The 18,961-nt window shown below is 43.2% G+C and overlaps 1 protein-coding gene across 1 annotated transcript in view; it reads left to right on the top strand.

Annotated features, from left to right (window-relative positions):
* LOC138504133 (tetratricopeptide repeat protein 24-like) overlaps nucleotides 1-18,961 on the top strand; it is a 529,591-nt gene that overhangs the window by 320,479 nt on the left and 190,151 nt on the right. The window contains exon 6 of the mRNA XM_069624352.1: nucleotides 1,046-1,068. Within this exon, the coding sequence (XP_069480453.1) occupies nucleotides 1,046-1,068 (23 nt within the window). The remainder of the gene's footprint in view (nucleotides 1-1,045; nucleotides 1,069-18,961) is intronic.

An 18,961-nucleotide genomic window follows, 5' to 3' on the forward strand; every position in this document is an offset into this window, starting at 1 on the left:
ATCTGGGTGTACTACTGCCCACTGTTAAGATATGCGCTGTAAAAAACAAATGTAACTGTGGTGGTTTAGGTTTCACTTTATCTTTTTATTTATTTTAAATAACATGCTTCTATGGATTTTTGTAAATTGTTTTGAAACTGTGATATTCGGCAAATTGTTGTTTTTTTCTTTCTAATTGTTTTTGTTTCTGTAAATTGTTCTGAAACTGTTGTATTATGCAAACTGTTCTGAAATTGTTGTACCTTGTAGAATGCATTTGTCATGTGTAATGTCTATTAATAAACTATATCACATTAATAATAAATAAATAAATAAATCACCTTCTAAATGCGCTTTACCACTTTTTCCCCTCTCTTGTTCTCCTTCGTCTTATTTCTTCATCCTCTTCTCTTTCTTTCCCTCTGCCAGCTCTGCCAATTCCTTTTCTCTGTATTGCTGTCCGACCTCCTCCTCTTCAGCTGCTCCTCTTTGAAGTTTCTCCTCCTTTCCTTTCACATGGTGCTGGTTTTTCTCTTCCGCCTCCTCTCGTTTCTGTCTCACTACAGGCTTCTTCTCCTCTTCCCCGCTTTCCCCTTCCCCTTGCTACAGTTGTTTCCTCTTCTCCTCCTCTATTTCCTTTCTCTGTAAATGTTTATCTGCCACTTCCCATTGTTCCTCTCTCTCTCTCTCTCTCTCTCTCTGTATATTCCTCCTCCTTTTCTTCCTCTCTGTCAGTGTTTCTTCTCCCCCTCTTCTCTCTCTTTAGGTATACCAGCTTCACCTTCTTTACCTCCTCTACTTTCTCTCTCCCTCCCTTCTCCTTTGTATTCCTCTCTAATCTAACCCTGTATCCACCAACAATCTTTGTTATTCCATAACTGCACCATTACTGGCAATGACAGGTGTCGGTTAATCAAGCGTTCCTGTTAACTGAGAGCCGGATAACAGAGCTCCCACTGTACTATTGCCACAGTTTAATTGAACTATACATGGAATATTCCTTATGCTGTAACCTGACAATTAAAAATAGTTCACTTATGAGACCATTTCTTTTTTAACTCCACAGGAGCCATCTGAAGATGATAAGGGGTGAGTAAAAATACATCTAATATCCGCAAGCACACTACTCACTTCTCCCAATATCCTAAGCTATGAAGGCATAGTCTGATATCACTGAGGCACTATACAGAGGCAGGCTTCCTCACATAGAAACAATGAGTTATTTCTAACGGGGTGGTTCCTCTGAAAGCTTGCAGGGTGGAGGCAGAGTCAACCAATATGGTCTAGCCTCTTAGTGAACATTTTCATCCAGAGGTACAAATGACATACAGGAAAAATAATGCGGCAGACAGAAATAGGAGAAATTGGCAAATGGGAAGAAAGCCTGCCCTAATCGTTACAGAAATGTATAGAAGGCTCCAGAGTATCATAGCCCCAAGACCTTTGGGATTATTTTGAAATATTTGAGAAGTAGACCCATATCGTTTTCAAACAGGGACAACCAAATGTTCACCATGGTCATAATGAAGAGGCAACATCAAGTAACAGGTGCGGGAATATATATATATATGCGAAGATCAGAAAGGCTCTCGGGCCTTGCTGGGGAGATTCAGTCTTGTTTAACCATCTGATATCCCTTCTCTGTTATCAGTATAAATACAGAGAAGAAATTCATCTATATAGAGTGGCTTTTTCGGTGACATGTTTTGTAAAACAAATGGTTTGGGACCAAAACATATGGGTGCTATAAACCGACATACAGAACCATGAAAGTTACAGTCACAGTCTATCTCACTCACAAGAACTTCACTGTGAACGTTACTAGCCCGGACGCCCGTTATCATCAATTATTTTTTTTTACATGTATTTTGAGCATCTTCTGCAATTCATAAGAAAATGTGAAAAGATACCAACCTTTTTATGCAGATTGAGTTAAGTACATGAATCACCATGAAGTCTATACTTCGGTAAGTACAGGGCTATAGTGCAAAATAGCAAGAGCATATGGAACGGGAGCATTTCAGGGAATAAATTGCATCCAGAAATGATGCCTCGATTAGCAACTACATCAAGTCTGGGATCCCACGACTTCTTCTGGTTCTTTTGTCCCTTGATACTGCTATTGTTTGTAGTGGTTCCATCTCCTCTCCCCCATCTGCATTTGGAATTTCTTATGGTTAAAGGATCTTCTTTCTATGTTAGCAATCTCTTAAGAATATATATAGAAATAATGTATGATGCCGTTATCTTGCTGTACAACTTTCCATTTCCTCACTATTGCTCTTGTGAGTTTCCATTCTATTTATATTATTCTCTTCATCTTACAGACGCATGTTTGACATGTTGGATTTTGGTGGTATTCTTACCTATATTTTCTGTGGTGTCTGTCTTCAAGTCATTCACCTGGCATATTTCGCCTTTCATGGTGATTCCTTTATCCATGTACCAAATTTCCTTGAGATTTTGTGCTCACTAATGTTTATTTTGCATTTGTCGATGTGGCTGATCATCAGGTGGGGTTGGTCTGTCATTGCCAATTACAATGTATTTGGCACTTACCCTTTAATGTTGTGGCAGTGTGCGTGCTGTGATTGTTGCCCAATGCACCATTTGTTCAATGTGGTAGTCACTGTCTTTTGCCAAGAAGATTGGTTTCCACCATAAATCCGGTTACAAAGTCCTCTGTCTGACCTTGGGGGCGCACAGTGGGGTGAATAAGGGTGCTGAGTGTCAGCCCAAGCTTTTGTATGCAGGGCCTGAAGTAGGCACACAGGGATCCCCAGACCTCCCTCACTGGGTTCCTGCAGATAGGCAGGTAACAGCCACAGGAATGCTCATACTCCTGCAGATAAACGTGTCCCCATGGGTCCTTATTCCCCCAGCATCCCTTCTTATGCCAGGGACCACCAGAAGGAGGAAGGGATTCCCAGACTCCTTAAAGATGACTGCCCTCCATAAGGCTGGAACACTATGCGGGCCATCCAAGCCTGCGGCATAGAAACTGGAGCAGCTCCCTTTAAGGGTGATGAAGAGCAAACACATTCCACATTGTATTGTGCACCTGCGCAGTCCATGAAAGTCCTGTGGTTACAGCGATTCATCCAAACACTGAAGAATTGAATACCTACCCTGGACCGCGTGAATAAGAAAGCAAACAAAGTCCTGCCTCATGGGGATCAAAAAGCTACACATACGACACACTAGAGACTTTGCAAAGGTAACAGAAAGCATCCTCTACCTGCCAGAGGAGTTTTTAACTCCACATTTACATGTAGAGAGAGCAAATGGACCAAGATTAAAAAGGCCACGGGAGCAGGGATTCACAGAGGAGACCCTGCACTTGTCCATGGTCTCACTACAATCCAAGAGGCAGCCCTTTTCGAAACCTGAGGAGAATTCTATATCTTTAAGCAGCACCACCAAAGGGATGGGACAGTACTACTATAAATAAACAGCGGTTTAGTCTGGCAGTGCAGGGAGTATGAGAGAGGAGTTTGGTGGAGAGAACGAGAGGAGTACTATGAGAGGAAGAGAGAGCTCGAGGTTGGAGAGAATTGGAGGCTGTGGGAAAAGGGGGCTGTCATTGGGAGAAGAAGATTTGCTTGGAGAGTGAAGGATGCAGACCAACAGAAAGAGAATGTTTGTAAAGCAGTTGGAGGAGACTTGATACCATCTGGAGAGAGAGAAGAGAGAGAGAGAGGGAGAGAGAGAGAGAGAGAGGGAGAGAGAGAGAGAGAGAGAGAGCGAGAGAGAGAGAGAGAGAGAGAGGGGTAGATAGAGAGAAAGTGTGAGGAGGTTGGAGGTGAAATACCACCAGGAGATTCAGTCCTGCTGGGGCAGGGAGGTTATAAGCCCTTAACATCAGTGGTGGAGAGAGAAGAGCTAGAGGGGGAGATACAGCTGCCAAACCCGGGCGGAGAACAGGGGCCCATTCCAGAAAGTGGGAGAGAACAGGGAGGTTCCAGCAGACCAGGTTGATCCAGCACAGAAACTAGAGGAGGTAAGAGAAGGTACGAGACAGTGCAACCTCACCAGCAGTCGGGGAGCTTACCCTAGGTATGAGCAAAAGGTGGGTGTCCCCGGGACTAGGACACCAGAGCAGATATGACCCCAGGTCCTACTCAAAGAGGTCGGGAGAGCAAGTCAGTCCTGGGAAGACTCACCCAGTACCTAAACCATCTGGAGACAAGCAAAAGTGTCCAAGCCCAGAGCATACCGGCCATGAAAAGCCTAACACCGTACTAAACCGACAAAGAGTTTGGGAACCCTGCAAACCTGCAATGAAAATACTAAGGCACAGGTTATCAGATGGAGAGTCAAGCAAGAGTGGATAGACCCTGTGCCTGGAACTGTTGTAAGATCCTCTGATATGATATATGATATGATATGATACAGAATTTATAACGCGCCTATAGACAAGTGTTTCAAGTTTATGTTTATGCTTTATGACAGATAGAGTATTCTACCGTACCTTTGCTTTTGTGCCTATAATTGCAAAGCTCTCCAGTGTTATTGAAACCTGCCCTTCTGATAGCCTTTTTGTGCATCCCAATGACCTATCGTGTCACAGTCCCTTTTGTCCTTTGTTTTCACCATTACAGCCTTGCACAGTAAGGCACTGAATGTGAACATGTATACAGCTTAACCATGATAGTGGAACAACATTGCCCCAATGCCAGTATGTAGCACCAAGGAACAATGTGGTCTGTGGGGACTTCTGTGAAAATAAAACAAATGAACATTGAACAGTCTCATTTCCTAAGAATTAATTTCAAGAGCGTATAAATCCTCTCCCCTTCTTTGAAGTTACAACCCTTTTCAATAGCCACACACCCCTGTTTCCACTTCTCTTACTGAGTAAACAACCGGATTGAGCCAAATCAGGATTGACAAAAGCATTGCTGCAGATTTCTCTTGTCTAGAGCGGCAATTCTTAGCACTACTCTGGGATTTCTCCTATAGACATCTCTGATCACATCCTCAACACAGAAGCGCACATGCAAAATAAACCATTATTGCCTACATGTATTGCTTACTTCGACAAATTCATCTCTTTCTTGAGTACCGTGTAAGAGTAATCCTTGCCAAGGGCATTATCCCTATCAAATCTGACTGTTGTTGCAAAATCGCGTATTACAGCCTCCAAAGACGAAGATCTCCAGATGCAAAACAATACTCTTGCCACACTCTAAAAATTGCTAATCTATTAAGCATTACTCTCAAACACCCCACCCACATGAAGAACATAAGTGTTCTCTAACACCTTGCTGTTAATCTATGATCATCAAGGAAATGCCCCTTCACCCATCTACAACCTTCAACTCTATCTGTGATCAGATGCTTGCCAACATGAGCTGCACATTCTGCAACTCTTTCCCATGCCATCAGAAAATAAATCCGGGGAGAACCTCCTCTATTCAAGGTACTTCTGTTCAAAGTCTTTTGACTCCTCTGTCCTCTTAAGTCTTTTCCCCTCCCTCTTCCGCTTTGTGTACCACTTTAATAATGATCTACTTTTTAGCAGTAGATAAGTGCCAACTGGACATATATACCATAACCCTTTTATACTGAGTCACTGACCCTGCTGGCTCATATCGGTAACTACTGAATCACATCTCCTTTATAGGTGAACCACCTCACAATAAGTTACTGGGATTTTCAGTCCTTCCAGTAAGTACTAAATAATACCCCCTTCATATTAAATGATTAACCCCATTTGTAGATACTGAATACTATCCCCTTCATAAAGAGCTTGTGACCTACTGAGCCATCTCAGGATACATCAAATCATTTCCCTGACCATCGAAACCATTGAACAGATCTATTGACCTAATGAATCAGGCTGCTGACCCATCTCACAAACCAGATGTCACAGAGAGCCCAAATACCCACTCTGCGTATTGAGGAGAATTCAGGGATGTTTTTGATATAGTTGTGGGATCTAGGCTAGGACTGTCCCTCTCTCTTTCGTCTTCCCTGGGATTCCTGACCTACCCCATGCATCTCTACACTAGGTTGGTACTTTTGAATGGTAACCCCAATTGTCTAAGTTCTTGTGCTAACAATGGTACCCCTAAGTGCAGGCTCACTAACTCCCTCAGGGTCCTCTTATCTTTCCCTACTCTCGTCATGATACGATATGGCATTTATAACGCTGGCTTTGTTTTCTGTTGGAAGTGGGTACAGTGCTTGCAGCCGCCATGCAAGACTTGTGTATTCTGCTTATACTCATTCTCACTTTTCCCCTTCCACTCTACCTGCTTCTTCTCCTTCTGTCCATCCCACCAGTCTTCTTTCCCTCAGATGTTTCAGTCCTCCTATCTCCTGCCTCTACCCTTTGATGTCATCTCTCTCCTCCCCTGCTTCTTACCCCTAGCACTACCCCAACACTGCCACCATTCCCCTCCACTGCTACTCCTCTTACTACTACTCCCCACCAATCACTACTGCCGTCCAACCACTATGACTCTCCACCAACCACTACGGCTCCCCTCCCAACACCACTACCCAAACAGCCACCTTCACCCAATTACCATCTTCTCAGTCACTCCTTACTGTATCCTCACTGCACACTTTTTTTTAAAAAAGCTCTTGCATGGTCAGCCGCTCCCTCCTTCCACCTTCCACCTTCTACCTTCTGGTCTCTAGGTCATCCTCCATCCTCCACCCCCACTGCTGACCTCACCTGTTACACCCAAAACGTCCTGTATCCCTTCTGCCCTTAAGTAGCCTCCTCTTCAGGGATTAACATTATAATTGTTCTTTTATAACATGCTTAATACCAACAAGTGGTTTCTAAGCACAGAATCAGGATTCGAACCTGTGTCGCACTGTGTTGTCTTGATTCCAAGACAAACGCGTAGCCCCTGAGCTATCCTTCCTCCCCATTATTTTTGGTTGTTTTACCCTAACCAATATAATTGGGATGTGTGTGTGAATGTGTGCAGGGGAAATCTTTCTAAAGAGGCATAAGCCTCACCCACTGGCTCTGCAGGCCTTTACCATGCAATAGCTCAGTGGCAACGTGCTGGCCTTGGAAGCAAGAGGACACGAAGCAACACAGGTTCGATCCCCGGGTCCGCGCTTAGAAACCTCTGGGTATTTAAGCGCATTATAAATATGCAACTAAGACAAAAACAAAATTCTGTAACAGTGCCTTAATACCACCGGGCTGTGTGAGCGCTTTAAAAATGTTAGTCTCTGGTAACTTTTCGTTTCCTGGGGTAAAGCATGTCCCCAATGCTGTTAACTAGCCTCTGTTTTGTCCCTGGTAGTTTAGTGGAGTTATGCGGTACATCTAACCGGGACTGTACTGCCTCTGTCCTGTCCACGCATGTCCGTGTCTTCTCTTTGGGACTCTCCCCCTTGCTGGCTCTCTGGAGGGCTCCGCCTTACCACTGGTTGGTATGCATGTCGCTCGGCAGAATTCCAGCTTCTTTCTGGTCATGGGTGTTGTGGTGGCTACTTGGTTAGTAGCAAGAAGAGAAAGTCTGGTGAACATCTGATTTACGAGGTAAGGCAGGAGGAGTCATGGTTCTGCATGCAAGAATTCAGGGCATAACGGGAAAAACCGGTACTTGGGCCCTCTCTGCTGATAACAAAGGCAGAATTGGGACTTGGTCTCGTTCCCCCCTTTTGACAAAGTCAGTTTCACACCGAGCAATCATTTTTCCCATCCAACTCGTACATCCCACTGATCTTCTCCGCCATCTCGACAAACCAAATCAGGGATCTTACCAGACACAAAATAGCAGCCCTGGAGACATTTTGTACGTTCACTGCCTTGAGTCTTTGTGCACGCAAGGCCCACACATAGTCTGTATTGAATACCAGCATGTTTAGCTATTTGTAGGCGCTTGGCGTATTTGTAGACGAGTAGCATGATCAACCTAACAATTAGCACACACTGACCCCTAGTTCTGTTTGCATAAAGTGTCCACAGACATTGCTTTGAAACGTATGTCTTGCAGATTTAAGAAGGGGTGACGTACCCTAATGCTGTAACAGGAAAATGGCGGTGCAAAGATTGTTACATGTGTAGATTGAAGGATATCAAGCAATCGTGTTTTTTGTTTGCTTTTTGCATTACTTTCTTTTCTACCTCATCCTCCCTCTCCTAGGACTCACTCCAACCTAACATCAATATTCTAACTTCCTCGGATTTCAACAAAATCACATATAAAACCCTTATGTTCCCCTTCCTTCGCCTCCGGGACCTGATGTTCCTCTGCTTTTTGCCAACTCAACCGCTTTTCCTTTCGACTGCAATTATAACTCTTTGCTGTAAAGTCTTATTTACATTTGCCAATAAATACAGAAGGTCTTTTACAGAATGTTTTAATTGCCGCCGCATGTTGTTACTGGCACACTTTTCTTTATTGATTGCGCTCCTGCCGGCAGAACCATGGGGCAGTTCAATCCATTTCTCTATGTTCATGAATTAAAACAAAATAATTGTGCGCGATTAAATATGTGAATATTAAAATATGCTTTTAGGATTCTCTTTGATGTACAAATGTATGAGTTTGCCCGAATAGTATCAAACCAGTGACTTGGCATATGCGAAATTATTGCAATTATAAATCTTTTTTTAAACTTTTTTTAATATCAGCCGGAGACGGTTAACTTCTCTTCTGACCCAACTCGTCAACTGAGCTCATTAGCGCTAATCGGATAGTTGTGGAGTCACTGCCCGGGGTACGACTCTGTAATGTCATCCTAGCCCAGGACATAATTAAGAGCTCAGCATGATGGCAGGTAGGCCCGGTAAAATAGGAGTTTATGGCAGTGCGTGGAGCAACACGAAAAACAGCCGACGCAGTACCAGAGCTATGGTGGAGGGTTCCGGGTCCGTAGCTGCTGGAAACACAGCTAATAACACCCCCTAGCCCACGAGGCGTTATAGAAAAGGCACTGTCGATAGAAATATTATTTTATGCGGCCCCTCTCGTGAACGTTCCTGTGACGCTGGTTTCCCTGTGCGTGCATGCGCACACTTTGCAGCTCCATTAGCAAGCATTACAACATTTGGCAGCAGGAGGAATTAAGCATGACGCACAATATAACAAGTGGTGCAGCCAGATGTTGACTAAATGGTGGATTTGTACCGTATATACATTGCCAGAGTACAAGGAGGTCCCCATGACGAAAGTAGCCTGATGTATGAATTAACATGTAATTGTACAAAGAAAACAAATTACTCAGTAAACAGGACAAAGTCCAAAATCATTTCCCCTCCCCTTGAGTTCATCTCAAACTGGCCCTGTTTGGTTTTTCCCAAAATTATTTTAATCAGTTGTTTCCAGAATAAATAACAGTCTCCACCAAACATTGTTTTTCCTTCTCTACTCTATTTGGAGTAAAACACAGGAATTGTTCTCCCTTGCTCTGGAGCAACGTTTTCTTAGTCCGAAAGTTCTAGTTTCAGAAAAGGTTTTCCACTCTCCCTTTAAGGTTCTAATCATTTCGCGGCACCTCACTCTCATTCACAGTCTCTCTGGGTTTTTAAAAGTCCTCTGGCTTGCTCCTGGTTGCTGGTGGGATTCAACCACTTCGAGTCTTCTGACAGCTGCTGTAGAAAATCACTGTGTCTTAGTCACAAGTTGAGGAAAAGTGGCGAGATTTCTCGATGACCTGTTCACGGAGCCAACTGGTTTTGCTTGTCCTAGCTTTCACAGAGGAACTTGAGAGAGCCTTATTTGCTTCCTCTCCTCTGTTCGGGCGGGGACCTGATGTCAGTGCTCCACAGCAGCTTTCTACCCCTTTCTGGAATTGGCCTTCCTCAACACCAAACCGCATGCCCGTTCCTCCACCCACCATGCGTTTGTTCCCTTCAGATCAGGCCTCATCACTACCCCCTTCGTTGGTTTTAGCGTATCCTCAAATCCCTTCCTGCTATTTACAACCTTTGCCTCTTCGGCTTGGTTACCAGCACCTCTGAGTGTCTTCCTCCCACCATCTTCTGATATCTTTCACCAACCACCTCCTGATCTCTTCCTCCAACAGCCCCCTGCGTTTTCCATTCTACTACCACCTCCTATACATCTCAAACCTCCTGCTGATGTTTCTTTCCAACCTCCTCCTGTTGTCCTTCTGCAACTACCCCTGGATCTTTTTCCTGATCTGTTCCTTAATCACCTCCTGATATTTCTCCAACCACCGGCAGATGTTTCTCTACCACCTCCTGATGTGTTTCTCCCTTATACTCTCCAGCTACTTTCATTCTCCTGTCCAACTCCACGCTCCATACATTAACTCGTTCCTGAATACCCAACTCGCTGCAAACTCCTGCCATAACCTCTTTCTCTGAACATCTACTCTCCTCTCTAATGAGCTGGGGCTAAAATACCCTTATGTGCCCTGCTCCTGGTTTGGGCTTGGACCAATGGTTTGCATTTGTATGGCCTAATAGTGCAGGGATTTGGATTGTCTCCATGTAATTGTGATACGAAATATTTTCTTCCATAGACATGCAGACTGTGGCTTTAAAAGTTGGTCCGTCATCTTGAAGCGGGACAGTATGCAATTCTGTGCATGTACGCGGGTGTTCACCTCCTTATGCTGAGCCACATCTTCTTCCTTAAGCCTAGTGTGTGGTTGCGGGGTGTCACCAGTTAAAATTATGTCATAAAATGTGTGTTTTTCTGACATGGGCATGGCTACTCTGGACACTGGTACACTGTATCAGGGAGGCACAGATCCTTCCCATACAATGGTGCGTATGGTATGGTATGGTATGGTAATGTTTATTTGTAAAGCGCCTATACACAAGACAAGTGTTTCAAGGTGCTCAAGGAGAGAGGGAACAGGGGAGAAAAACAACAGTCATTCAGAGTCCTTGAGTTTCTCAACAATAACCAGTCTGCCCATGCATAGTAAGTGTATAAATACAAGTAACAGTGTAGATAACAACAAATAGAACTGACAACGATTCTGCATATTTCCCAAGAGCATAGAGGCGCCCCCATGCAGGAGGGGAGACAGGGAGGGAAAGATCTTCAAGGCATGGTATGTTCAGATCATGCAAGTGCACAGCCGCTACAAGAGAGAGGAAGGGGGGAAGGGAAGTGCAGGGGGGAGGAGGGGAACTAAGATGCACCCAGTTGGTCAGAAACTGGTAAGTGCTGAGAGATGCCATTCTCAATGGGTAATTGATTGAGTGCAGTAGCAATGAGGCAAGTGCAGGCCCTGAGGCAAGTGCTGGAGGACTGGCAAGGGTACCGGGTACCTGTGAGACTCTGAGGTGCTCCTGGTGGGCAGTCGCATGCTGTGTGGAAAAGGAGGGTGAGAGAGATAGAGAGGAGAGAGAGGTTAGCAGGTTAGAGAGAGAGAGAATGAAGAGGGATATGTTTAAGGGCCAGTAATATTTTGGTTGGGTATGTGGCTGTCCCTGCGAAATAACTAAGTGGGGGTGATCAGGGGATCCTTTCCATACCGCCCTTGGCAACCTCATCCACTGGGGTGGGTCAATCTCCGCCTCCCCTGGCAACTCCACTAGAAGCCCTGAGAATGAGGCAGGGAACTTTGTCACAAAAGGTCTTCTGCCTCACAACTGTGTTCTACATGAAAAAATAACAGCTGAGTTTGAACATGGTAAAGCTAGTGATTCAAACAAAGCACTGCCCACTTTTCCATCCAACCTCTACATTTACACTCATTTCATAACTATAAGCTGAAACAAAGCTCTCAAAACCTACACTGTAGTGTCCAGGCATTGTTAGCACATGTCCTTTCGACTTATTGTACAGTTTATAAAAACAGAACTACAGGAACCAGAATGCAATATGATATCAGCCTAATAGGCAGGACTGGTTCATTATTTCACACCTGATCAGGGAAATGTGCTATTTGACACAACGAGTTCTACTAATTTCAGCACTTCTACAAACCCCAAAAAAGCCAGCGTGATAAGATCATCCTCTGCCAGAACAGCTCTGAACACAGAGCTGTGCCCCAGAAGGGCAAGCTAGGCCCTGGGCATTGATTGTGGGCCTTGCCCCTCATGCCACATCTTTCCTTTCCCACTGATTATTATTAAGTATGTAAAACACAAGTTTGTTGTCTACATGATATCATGTTATTTGGAAAGTGCTTTGCTGTTTCTTGGAGCTACATCAAATATCAAATAACATATATATTTTTTTGTTTTAAACCGGAAAGTACAGTGAGATCAAACCCAGGCCAGCCAGAAAATGTGGTTCGCAACAACACTTTACAATGGGTTTTAGAAGGGTAACCCAAAAAGATTCTCTTATGTCAGGAATGTGCATACACAATTACTACAATAGCATCACAGGATTAACCCCCGAGGACAATGTCTCGCTTGAATATTCAAAGTCGTCCCAAATAAAAGTTTTTTCAGTTCTTGTTTAGACCGAGTTCAGTCCCTCCTGTTGGCTTAAAACTACAAAACAAATGTGGGGGGTTTGTGGAGGTTGGTTTAAGCAAAACGAAGAAGTCAAGTCAATGCTTGTCTCACATTGTGGCTTCTGGGGGTCCTACCTCGTCAGTCTCATTCTTTCTGTGAAAGTCTCAGTGTATAGTGTATGGTTTGTAGATGGTGAGTGGTCATCCCCCTCTGGAGTCTCCAACATGGACTGGAGACTGCTGGTCATTCTGTAGTGAGGGTCATGCTATAGCGGGTCTTCCTCTCATCTGGGAGCTATAGGAAATCAGGGTGTCACCCTAGACTGTCTATGGGATTCTTTTTAAGGCCCTGATTGCCTTTCTGGCTCAGGGTATAGGGTTCTGGCTTTCCAATCCCAACTGTCTCTCTTCCTTGCCATCTCGTTTTGAGCTTGTGTCTTGGGGTCACTCCACTACCGTCTTTTCCTCTCCCATGAGCAGTTCTGTCCTCTGTTCCTCGATCGTTGCGGTCCTGTCATTTTCTTGTTCCTCTAACTCCCTGAATTACACACCCAGTAAATGTGGGTTTACTTGGTTGCCACAATATCCTCAGCTCCTTGTTTCTCTATCTCTTCTTCTCACTTCCGCTTTCTCTCTTCCCCCCGTACACCTCCTTTTCAACTATTTCTCTCTGAGTCATGCATGGTTCCTGCTCTTTTGCTACCTCTTCTTGATTCGTCTCACAATCGCCTCCCCCACAGGGGCCGCTAAATATAGGGATGGGACTGGCACACACACACTAACATACAACACTTTCACCCATACAATCACACCAAATTCAAACAACTCCTTGCATGCACGCATACATAAAAACAAACACACCAACTTGCGCACATGCACACACACATTACATAAACGAAACACTTACCTGCTCGAAAGCCTCCACAGGAGTCTGCACCACCACAGGGAAGACCGGATTGCCCTCCCCTCCTCTCCACAATGTAAAAACACAGACTTACAGGAGAGGTCTCCTCTCCTGCTATTTTTTTTTAATTTTTTTTTTAATACTTTATATAACCCAAAGGGTTTTTAAAAGTGAACTTTCTATTTTCTTTCTTTCTTTTTTTTTTTCTTTTTTTCTTTCTTTCTTTCTTTCTTTCTTTCTTTCTTTCTTTCTTTCTTTCTTTCTTTCTTTCTTTCTTTCTTTCTTTCTTTCTTTCTTTCTTTCTTTCTTTCTTTCCATTTCACTTATATGCCTTTTTCGACCGTTGACAGAATTATGTCCAGGATTTTTGCCGTGGCAGTTACCCAGGTGGTTCTACCACCTCCAATCAATCTCGGCCACCAGGTCTCTACCTCATAGGTATAGGCCGTGGCTAAGATTTCTTTCAGGTAAGGTCCTCTTATTGAGTCGACTCCTGGGCATCTTAACAACAAGTGTTCAATTGTTTCCACTGTGCTCAGATCTTTACAGAATCTACACGTGTTTGTAGTGGCCAGGCCTCTTATCTCTAAGATTTCATTTGTGGGTAGTAAATTGAGCCGGGCTCTTAAAAAAGTATTCCTCAGCTTTCTATTGGGATACTTTTTCACATATGGTTGAAGTTTGTGTAGTTTGTGAGCAGTATGTGGCAGATGTGAAGTTAATTTGTATGAGGCTGCCTTTTCCAAAGTACATATCCAATCCATCTCGTTTAGTTTTTTTTGGATTTTTGTCGGATTATCCATTAGATCTTTTTTTGAGCATTGGATATGATCGAGTTTTGCTTCCTGGATTCTGTACCATTTGGTCAGACTGGCCACACCGCCTTCTTCAGCTTCTTTGTTTATTGCTCCCACAAGCATTGGACGATTTTCCAACAGTAATTTTCTAAACAGCATCATGCTGTTCCTTTCCACTATAGAGGCAAGTGAGAGCTGGCTCATTTCGCGTCTAATCAGGGCTATTGGCGTTGATTTTGGTAATTTCAAGACTTCTCTCCAATATTGACTTTCCATCTTGTTCCAGATGTTTTGTGGTATCTCAAGCATCGCTTCAGCTCCGTAAACTAGTGTAGGAACAACCTTTACCCTGTAGAAGTCCACAATTGGGATAAGTGAAAAACGGCCATATTTTCTGTCAATCGCTTTTGCTTGCGATGTTAAGTTCTTTGTTTTCTGAAGCAGATGTTTTTGCATTGCAAGCTCCTTGGATGAATTGTCCACAATAATGCCCAAATATTTAAATTCATTTACTATTTCAATCTGTTCGCCTTCCAGGAACCAAGTAAAAGAGTCACCTTTATTTCTTCTTTTGCCAAGGAGCATGATTTTGGTCTTTGGTTTATTTATTTCAAGACCATTTGCATTTATGTATTCCGCGAGGTTGTTTAGTTGTCTCTGCAGCCCTATTGCGGTTTGATCAGCAATTAAGATGTTGTCCGCGTACATGATTCTTGAAATTTTCATCTGACCAATTTGGGGGGGAAAAGATCTTATTTTTTCTTCTGTTTCTTTGTAGTCTCCAATGAAACACAAGAAGAGTGCAGGAGCCAAAGGGCATTCTTGCTTGACCCCCTGGTTGGTTGAAATCTCCTCCGAAAGTGTACCTTGATTATCAAGCCTCACTTGTATCTTTGTGGCTGTGTGTAAAGCCATGATTGGGTGTAAGATTTGTTCAGGGCATTTCCATGATCTTAGCTTCTCCCATAGTCTCTGTCTATTGACTTGGTCAAAAGCTTGTTTTAGGTCAATGAAGGCCATATAAGTTCTGGTCCCTCTCGACTGGCTTTTGTATTTTAGGATGTTAATCGTTAGAATAATAATTGTAGTTCCCACGTTCTTTTTAAAGCCAAATTGAAGAGGATCTTCACAGGTTGCCTCCTTTGCCCATCTTAGGAAATGTTGTAAAAGAAGCGAACCATACACCTTACCAATCACATTCAGCAAAGCAATGGGCCGGAAATGTTTTGGGTCGTCCCTCGACCCTCTTTTGTAAATAGGTACAACCACTGCGTTTGTCCACGATTTCGGTAGTACCTTTGCAATTGTCAATCTTTGGAATACCTCGCTTATGAAATTAGCCCATGCCTCAGGGTGTTCTTTTAAATGTCTGTTTGTAAGGCCATCTGGCCCAGGTGCCCTGGAATTTTTCAGTTTTTTTAAGGCGAATAAAATGTCCTGCAGATCATGAAGCTCAATTCAAGGTTCGGTGTCTGTAAAGTTTGTTGGTTCCATGCCCTCTCGGTTAAAGAAGAGGTTTTCAAAATGCGCTGTCCATTTGGCTTCCGGAATGCCATTTATGAAAGCATCCGAGTTTATCCGTTCCGTTGCGTTGATTAAAGCCCAAAAAGTTCTCGAGTCCTTAGTTGTTATACATCGCAGCATATCTTCAGAGTCTTTTTGATACATCGTAAGACGATGGGTTTTCAGCCAGGACTTGTAGGTTTTTTGTTCGCTTAACAATAGTTGTTTATTATGGTTTGAGCTGTGTTTTACTAGTCTTCGCTTGACTCTCCTAAGTTGGCGTCTTTTTTCAACTAAAAGGTTGTCATAGGTGTGGATTGACTTATTCGTATTAATGCGATTTTGCAATCTTGGTTTTTTGAAGACATTCAATAAGGTACTATTGTCTGGTAAATTGTCAACTTGCGCCTTTTGTTCTGTCTTGATGTAGTTTTTCGTCAAAGAAATGACGTTGTCCAAGCTCAAGGCAAGTTGGTTTCCTTTTGTATTTACGTCGAGCTTTGGGGTCGAGGATGTTTGTTCATGAGAGACGTTTGGCCAAGTTAAGGACAAAAGGTTGTGATCGCTTGCCTTTGTTTTAATGATGTCAAAAGATGAGATAATAGACAGTAAGGCTGTCGAGGCGTAGATGTAGTCTATTGTTGCCACCAAGCCTCGACCTTCCCAAGTTGGCAACAGGTCCGAGTTCTGGAACGTTGAGCTCACATTTGTCAGATCTTTGGCTTTCATCAGTAGTGACCATGCTTTTCCCCTAGCCTCGGCTTTGGTTTTGATTTGGTTGTTAGTGCATACAGCATTTAGATCTCCACAGACTAATAGATGTGTTTCAAAGTGGTCGATGTATGCTTTGTCTATTTCTAGTTCGACCATGTCCAGAAAATCCTGATTGGAGATGGCTTCAGGATTCCAGTACAAGTTTATAATGATAGCTGTTGTTGAAACTGGTTTCATTTTTTGTATATCCCAGTATTTCCATTTGACTTGTACTGAGATCATCAAGAGAGACAGAGTCAGAATCTTAATCAATTTCATTCCTTTTCCTATTTTTACAGCAATTAACAGGCCAGAGGAAGGTCGTCCTTTTTGTCCCTTTTTGGCAGTCGCGAAAGTATTTTCAAATCCATCAAGAATAGGCTTTGTAGTAAGCCATGTCTCTTGTAAACATATTATGTCGAAGGAGGCAAAGTTCACTTCGTTCTGTACAGTGAGGTGCATAAACCCTCGCGTATTCCATGAGCAAAGTTTTGCATGGTTTGTGTTTTAGCCTCTTTTCAGGTCGTCTCCAAAGTTTTTGCCAGAGATGAATTGCTATTTGTTGCTTTGAGAGCTCAAAGCTTTAGGGAGCCAGGCCCACAAGTTTTGTAGAGGGTTTAGATTTTCTTTTGTTCCTTTGGTATTGATTGCCACTTTCGTCTCCTGTGTGCACGTTCTTTTGATCTGCAATGCTGGCCCCTTTGGCTTTTTATCATATTTCGTCACTTCGGTGTCTAAATCTTTGTTTGTGCCCCCTAAGGCGGAAGCCCCAGAGTCTGGCTCTGTTGTCCTTTCTTGGCCATGTTCTCGTTTAGACAGATGCCTCGTCCTTTTCTGGACTCCAAGTTCTGAGTTATCGTTTTTATAATATATTGGAAGGTCTATTTTTTGGCTCCTCTCTTCTCGGGTTCTGTAATCACCTCGTGGGTCTTTTTCTTTCCTCTGGGACTGGTTTTTGTCGCTCAGATTGTTTAAATCTGTTTATTTTACTCCTTTCTCTTCTCCCAGTTCAATGATATCATAACCCATTTTTAAGAAGTACTTCACGGAGTCACACAGTCTCCGCTTAACTGATGTAGAGGAAATGAATAAATGGGTCATAGCTTGGCGTCCTTCATGAAAGGGCTCAACTAGTTCCAGATCTCTGGAATTCACTGATCTTAAGTTTGGGATACTATGTAGTAATTCCATAACAGTTCTCCTGTTCAAGATCACGTAGTCATGACAGTTTCCAAGTTGTTCAATTTTAAAGGCTGGGGTGCCTCTAAAGTACTTTTTAGATGTCGCCCATCGACCTTGGGCCTTTCTTTCGTATTTTTTTTCATGTTTTTCCTGTTTTGTTTCATGTCTATTCCCTTTTCTGTCTTCTTTCCATGTACGGTACTCAGGTCTGTCTTGTTTTACTACCTCTTTTTCGGGTATAGTAGGAGGTTGTTTTTCTCCCCTTCTATCCCAAAATTCTAGCTCTTTGTTGAGTCTGATTTTTGCGAACTCTTGTTAACAATATTTGGTCAAATTTTTGCCTGCTTTGTAAGGCCCCAGTTTGCATTACAGGAGATCTTTTTACAACGATCCTCTAGTGATAAAAATGTTCTTTCATCCCCTGTTTCTGTTTGGCCTCCATCTGTTTGAGGTTCTGAGTTATAATGGCCCTTCTCTGTGGTCGGTGATCCGCAGGGTTGATTTAGGTTGTCAAGCACTTCATCCATCAGGATATCTTCTGTGCACTTTGATGTTATGGAAGCTTTGGAGGTATTCATTTCATTTACACCTATTGGTGTGTTGGATGTCTCTATATTTGTTGAAATTAAACAGTTTGCGTCAGTATTTGCTTTTATTTGCGCCGTCTGTGTCTTCTTCCTATCTTTGAAGCTCATTTCCTGGACTGGTAAGCAAAACACAAGTTGTTTTTCGTTGTAGGCGGCTGATACAGCTGATGACTTACATTCTGAAAAAATGGAGAAATCTTTATTGATAACAGATTCCATACTCTTGTTTGGGAAGTTTTTTAGAGTAGATATTTTTTTTTAGAAGCCGGAGTTTGCATTGTTTTTGGTTTATGTCCGCTAGGCGAGGAGTCATTCCTTGCTACATTTAGATGAAGATGTGTACTTGTAGACTTAGGTCTCATTGTTAGCGGCTGAGTAAGAGAAGGCTCCTCTATAATGAATACCTCGGCTTCTTCTGTTGGTTTTGTAGGCACTTGAGTTTTTGTTGACACATTATCCCGTGTTTGGGCGCCCTTTTCAGTGTATACAATTCCAGTATTTGTTATCTTTTCTCCTATCCCTGTCTGCGATGGTCTTGATGCATCCGCCTTTAACTTTTCAGTTTCCATGGCCGTAACATACCCCTCCAGGTAAACAAACTTAGTGTGCATTGTAGCTAATAGAGCGCAGTTGTCTTTTAATGAGTCATTTATAGCCTCGTACAGTTTGGTGAAGGGGGCCATGGCAACTGCCACCGCGGCCATCAGTGTCACCATGTCCAATTTTTTTTCCGGTGTATTCGCTACCAAGGAATCATGTCTAGGGTTTCTCCCAAAATCCCTAATTGGCGTGCCTATTTCAGATGCGTCTGGCTCATGTGTCGATATGTTAACGTCCTCAGCTGTTGCAAGCCAGTCTTCTGGATCCTCTCTTTCTATCGAGTTAATCGA

Source organism: Ambystoma mexicanum, chromosome 11 (assembly GCF_040938575.1).
Source record: "Ambystoma mexicanum isolate Mex_15411 chromosome 11, UKY_AmexF1_1, whole genome shotgun sequence".
Classification (NCBI taxonomy): Eukaryota; Metazoa; Chordata; class Amphibia; order Caudata; family Ambystomatidae; genus Ambystoma; species Ambystoma mexicanum.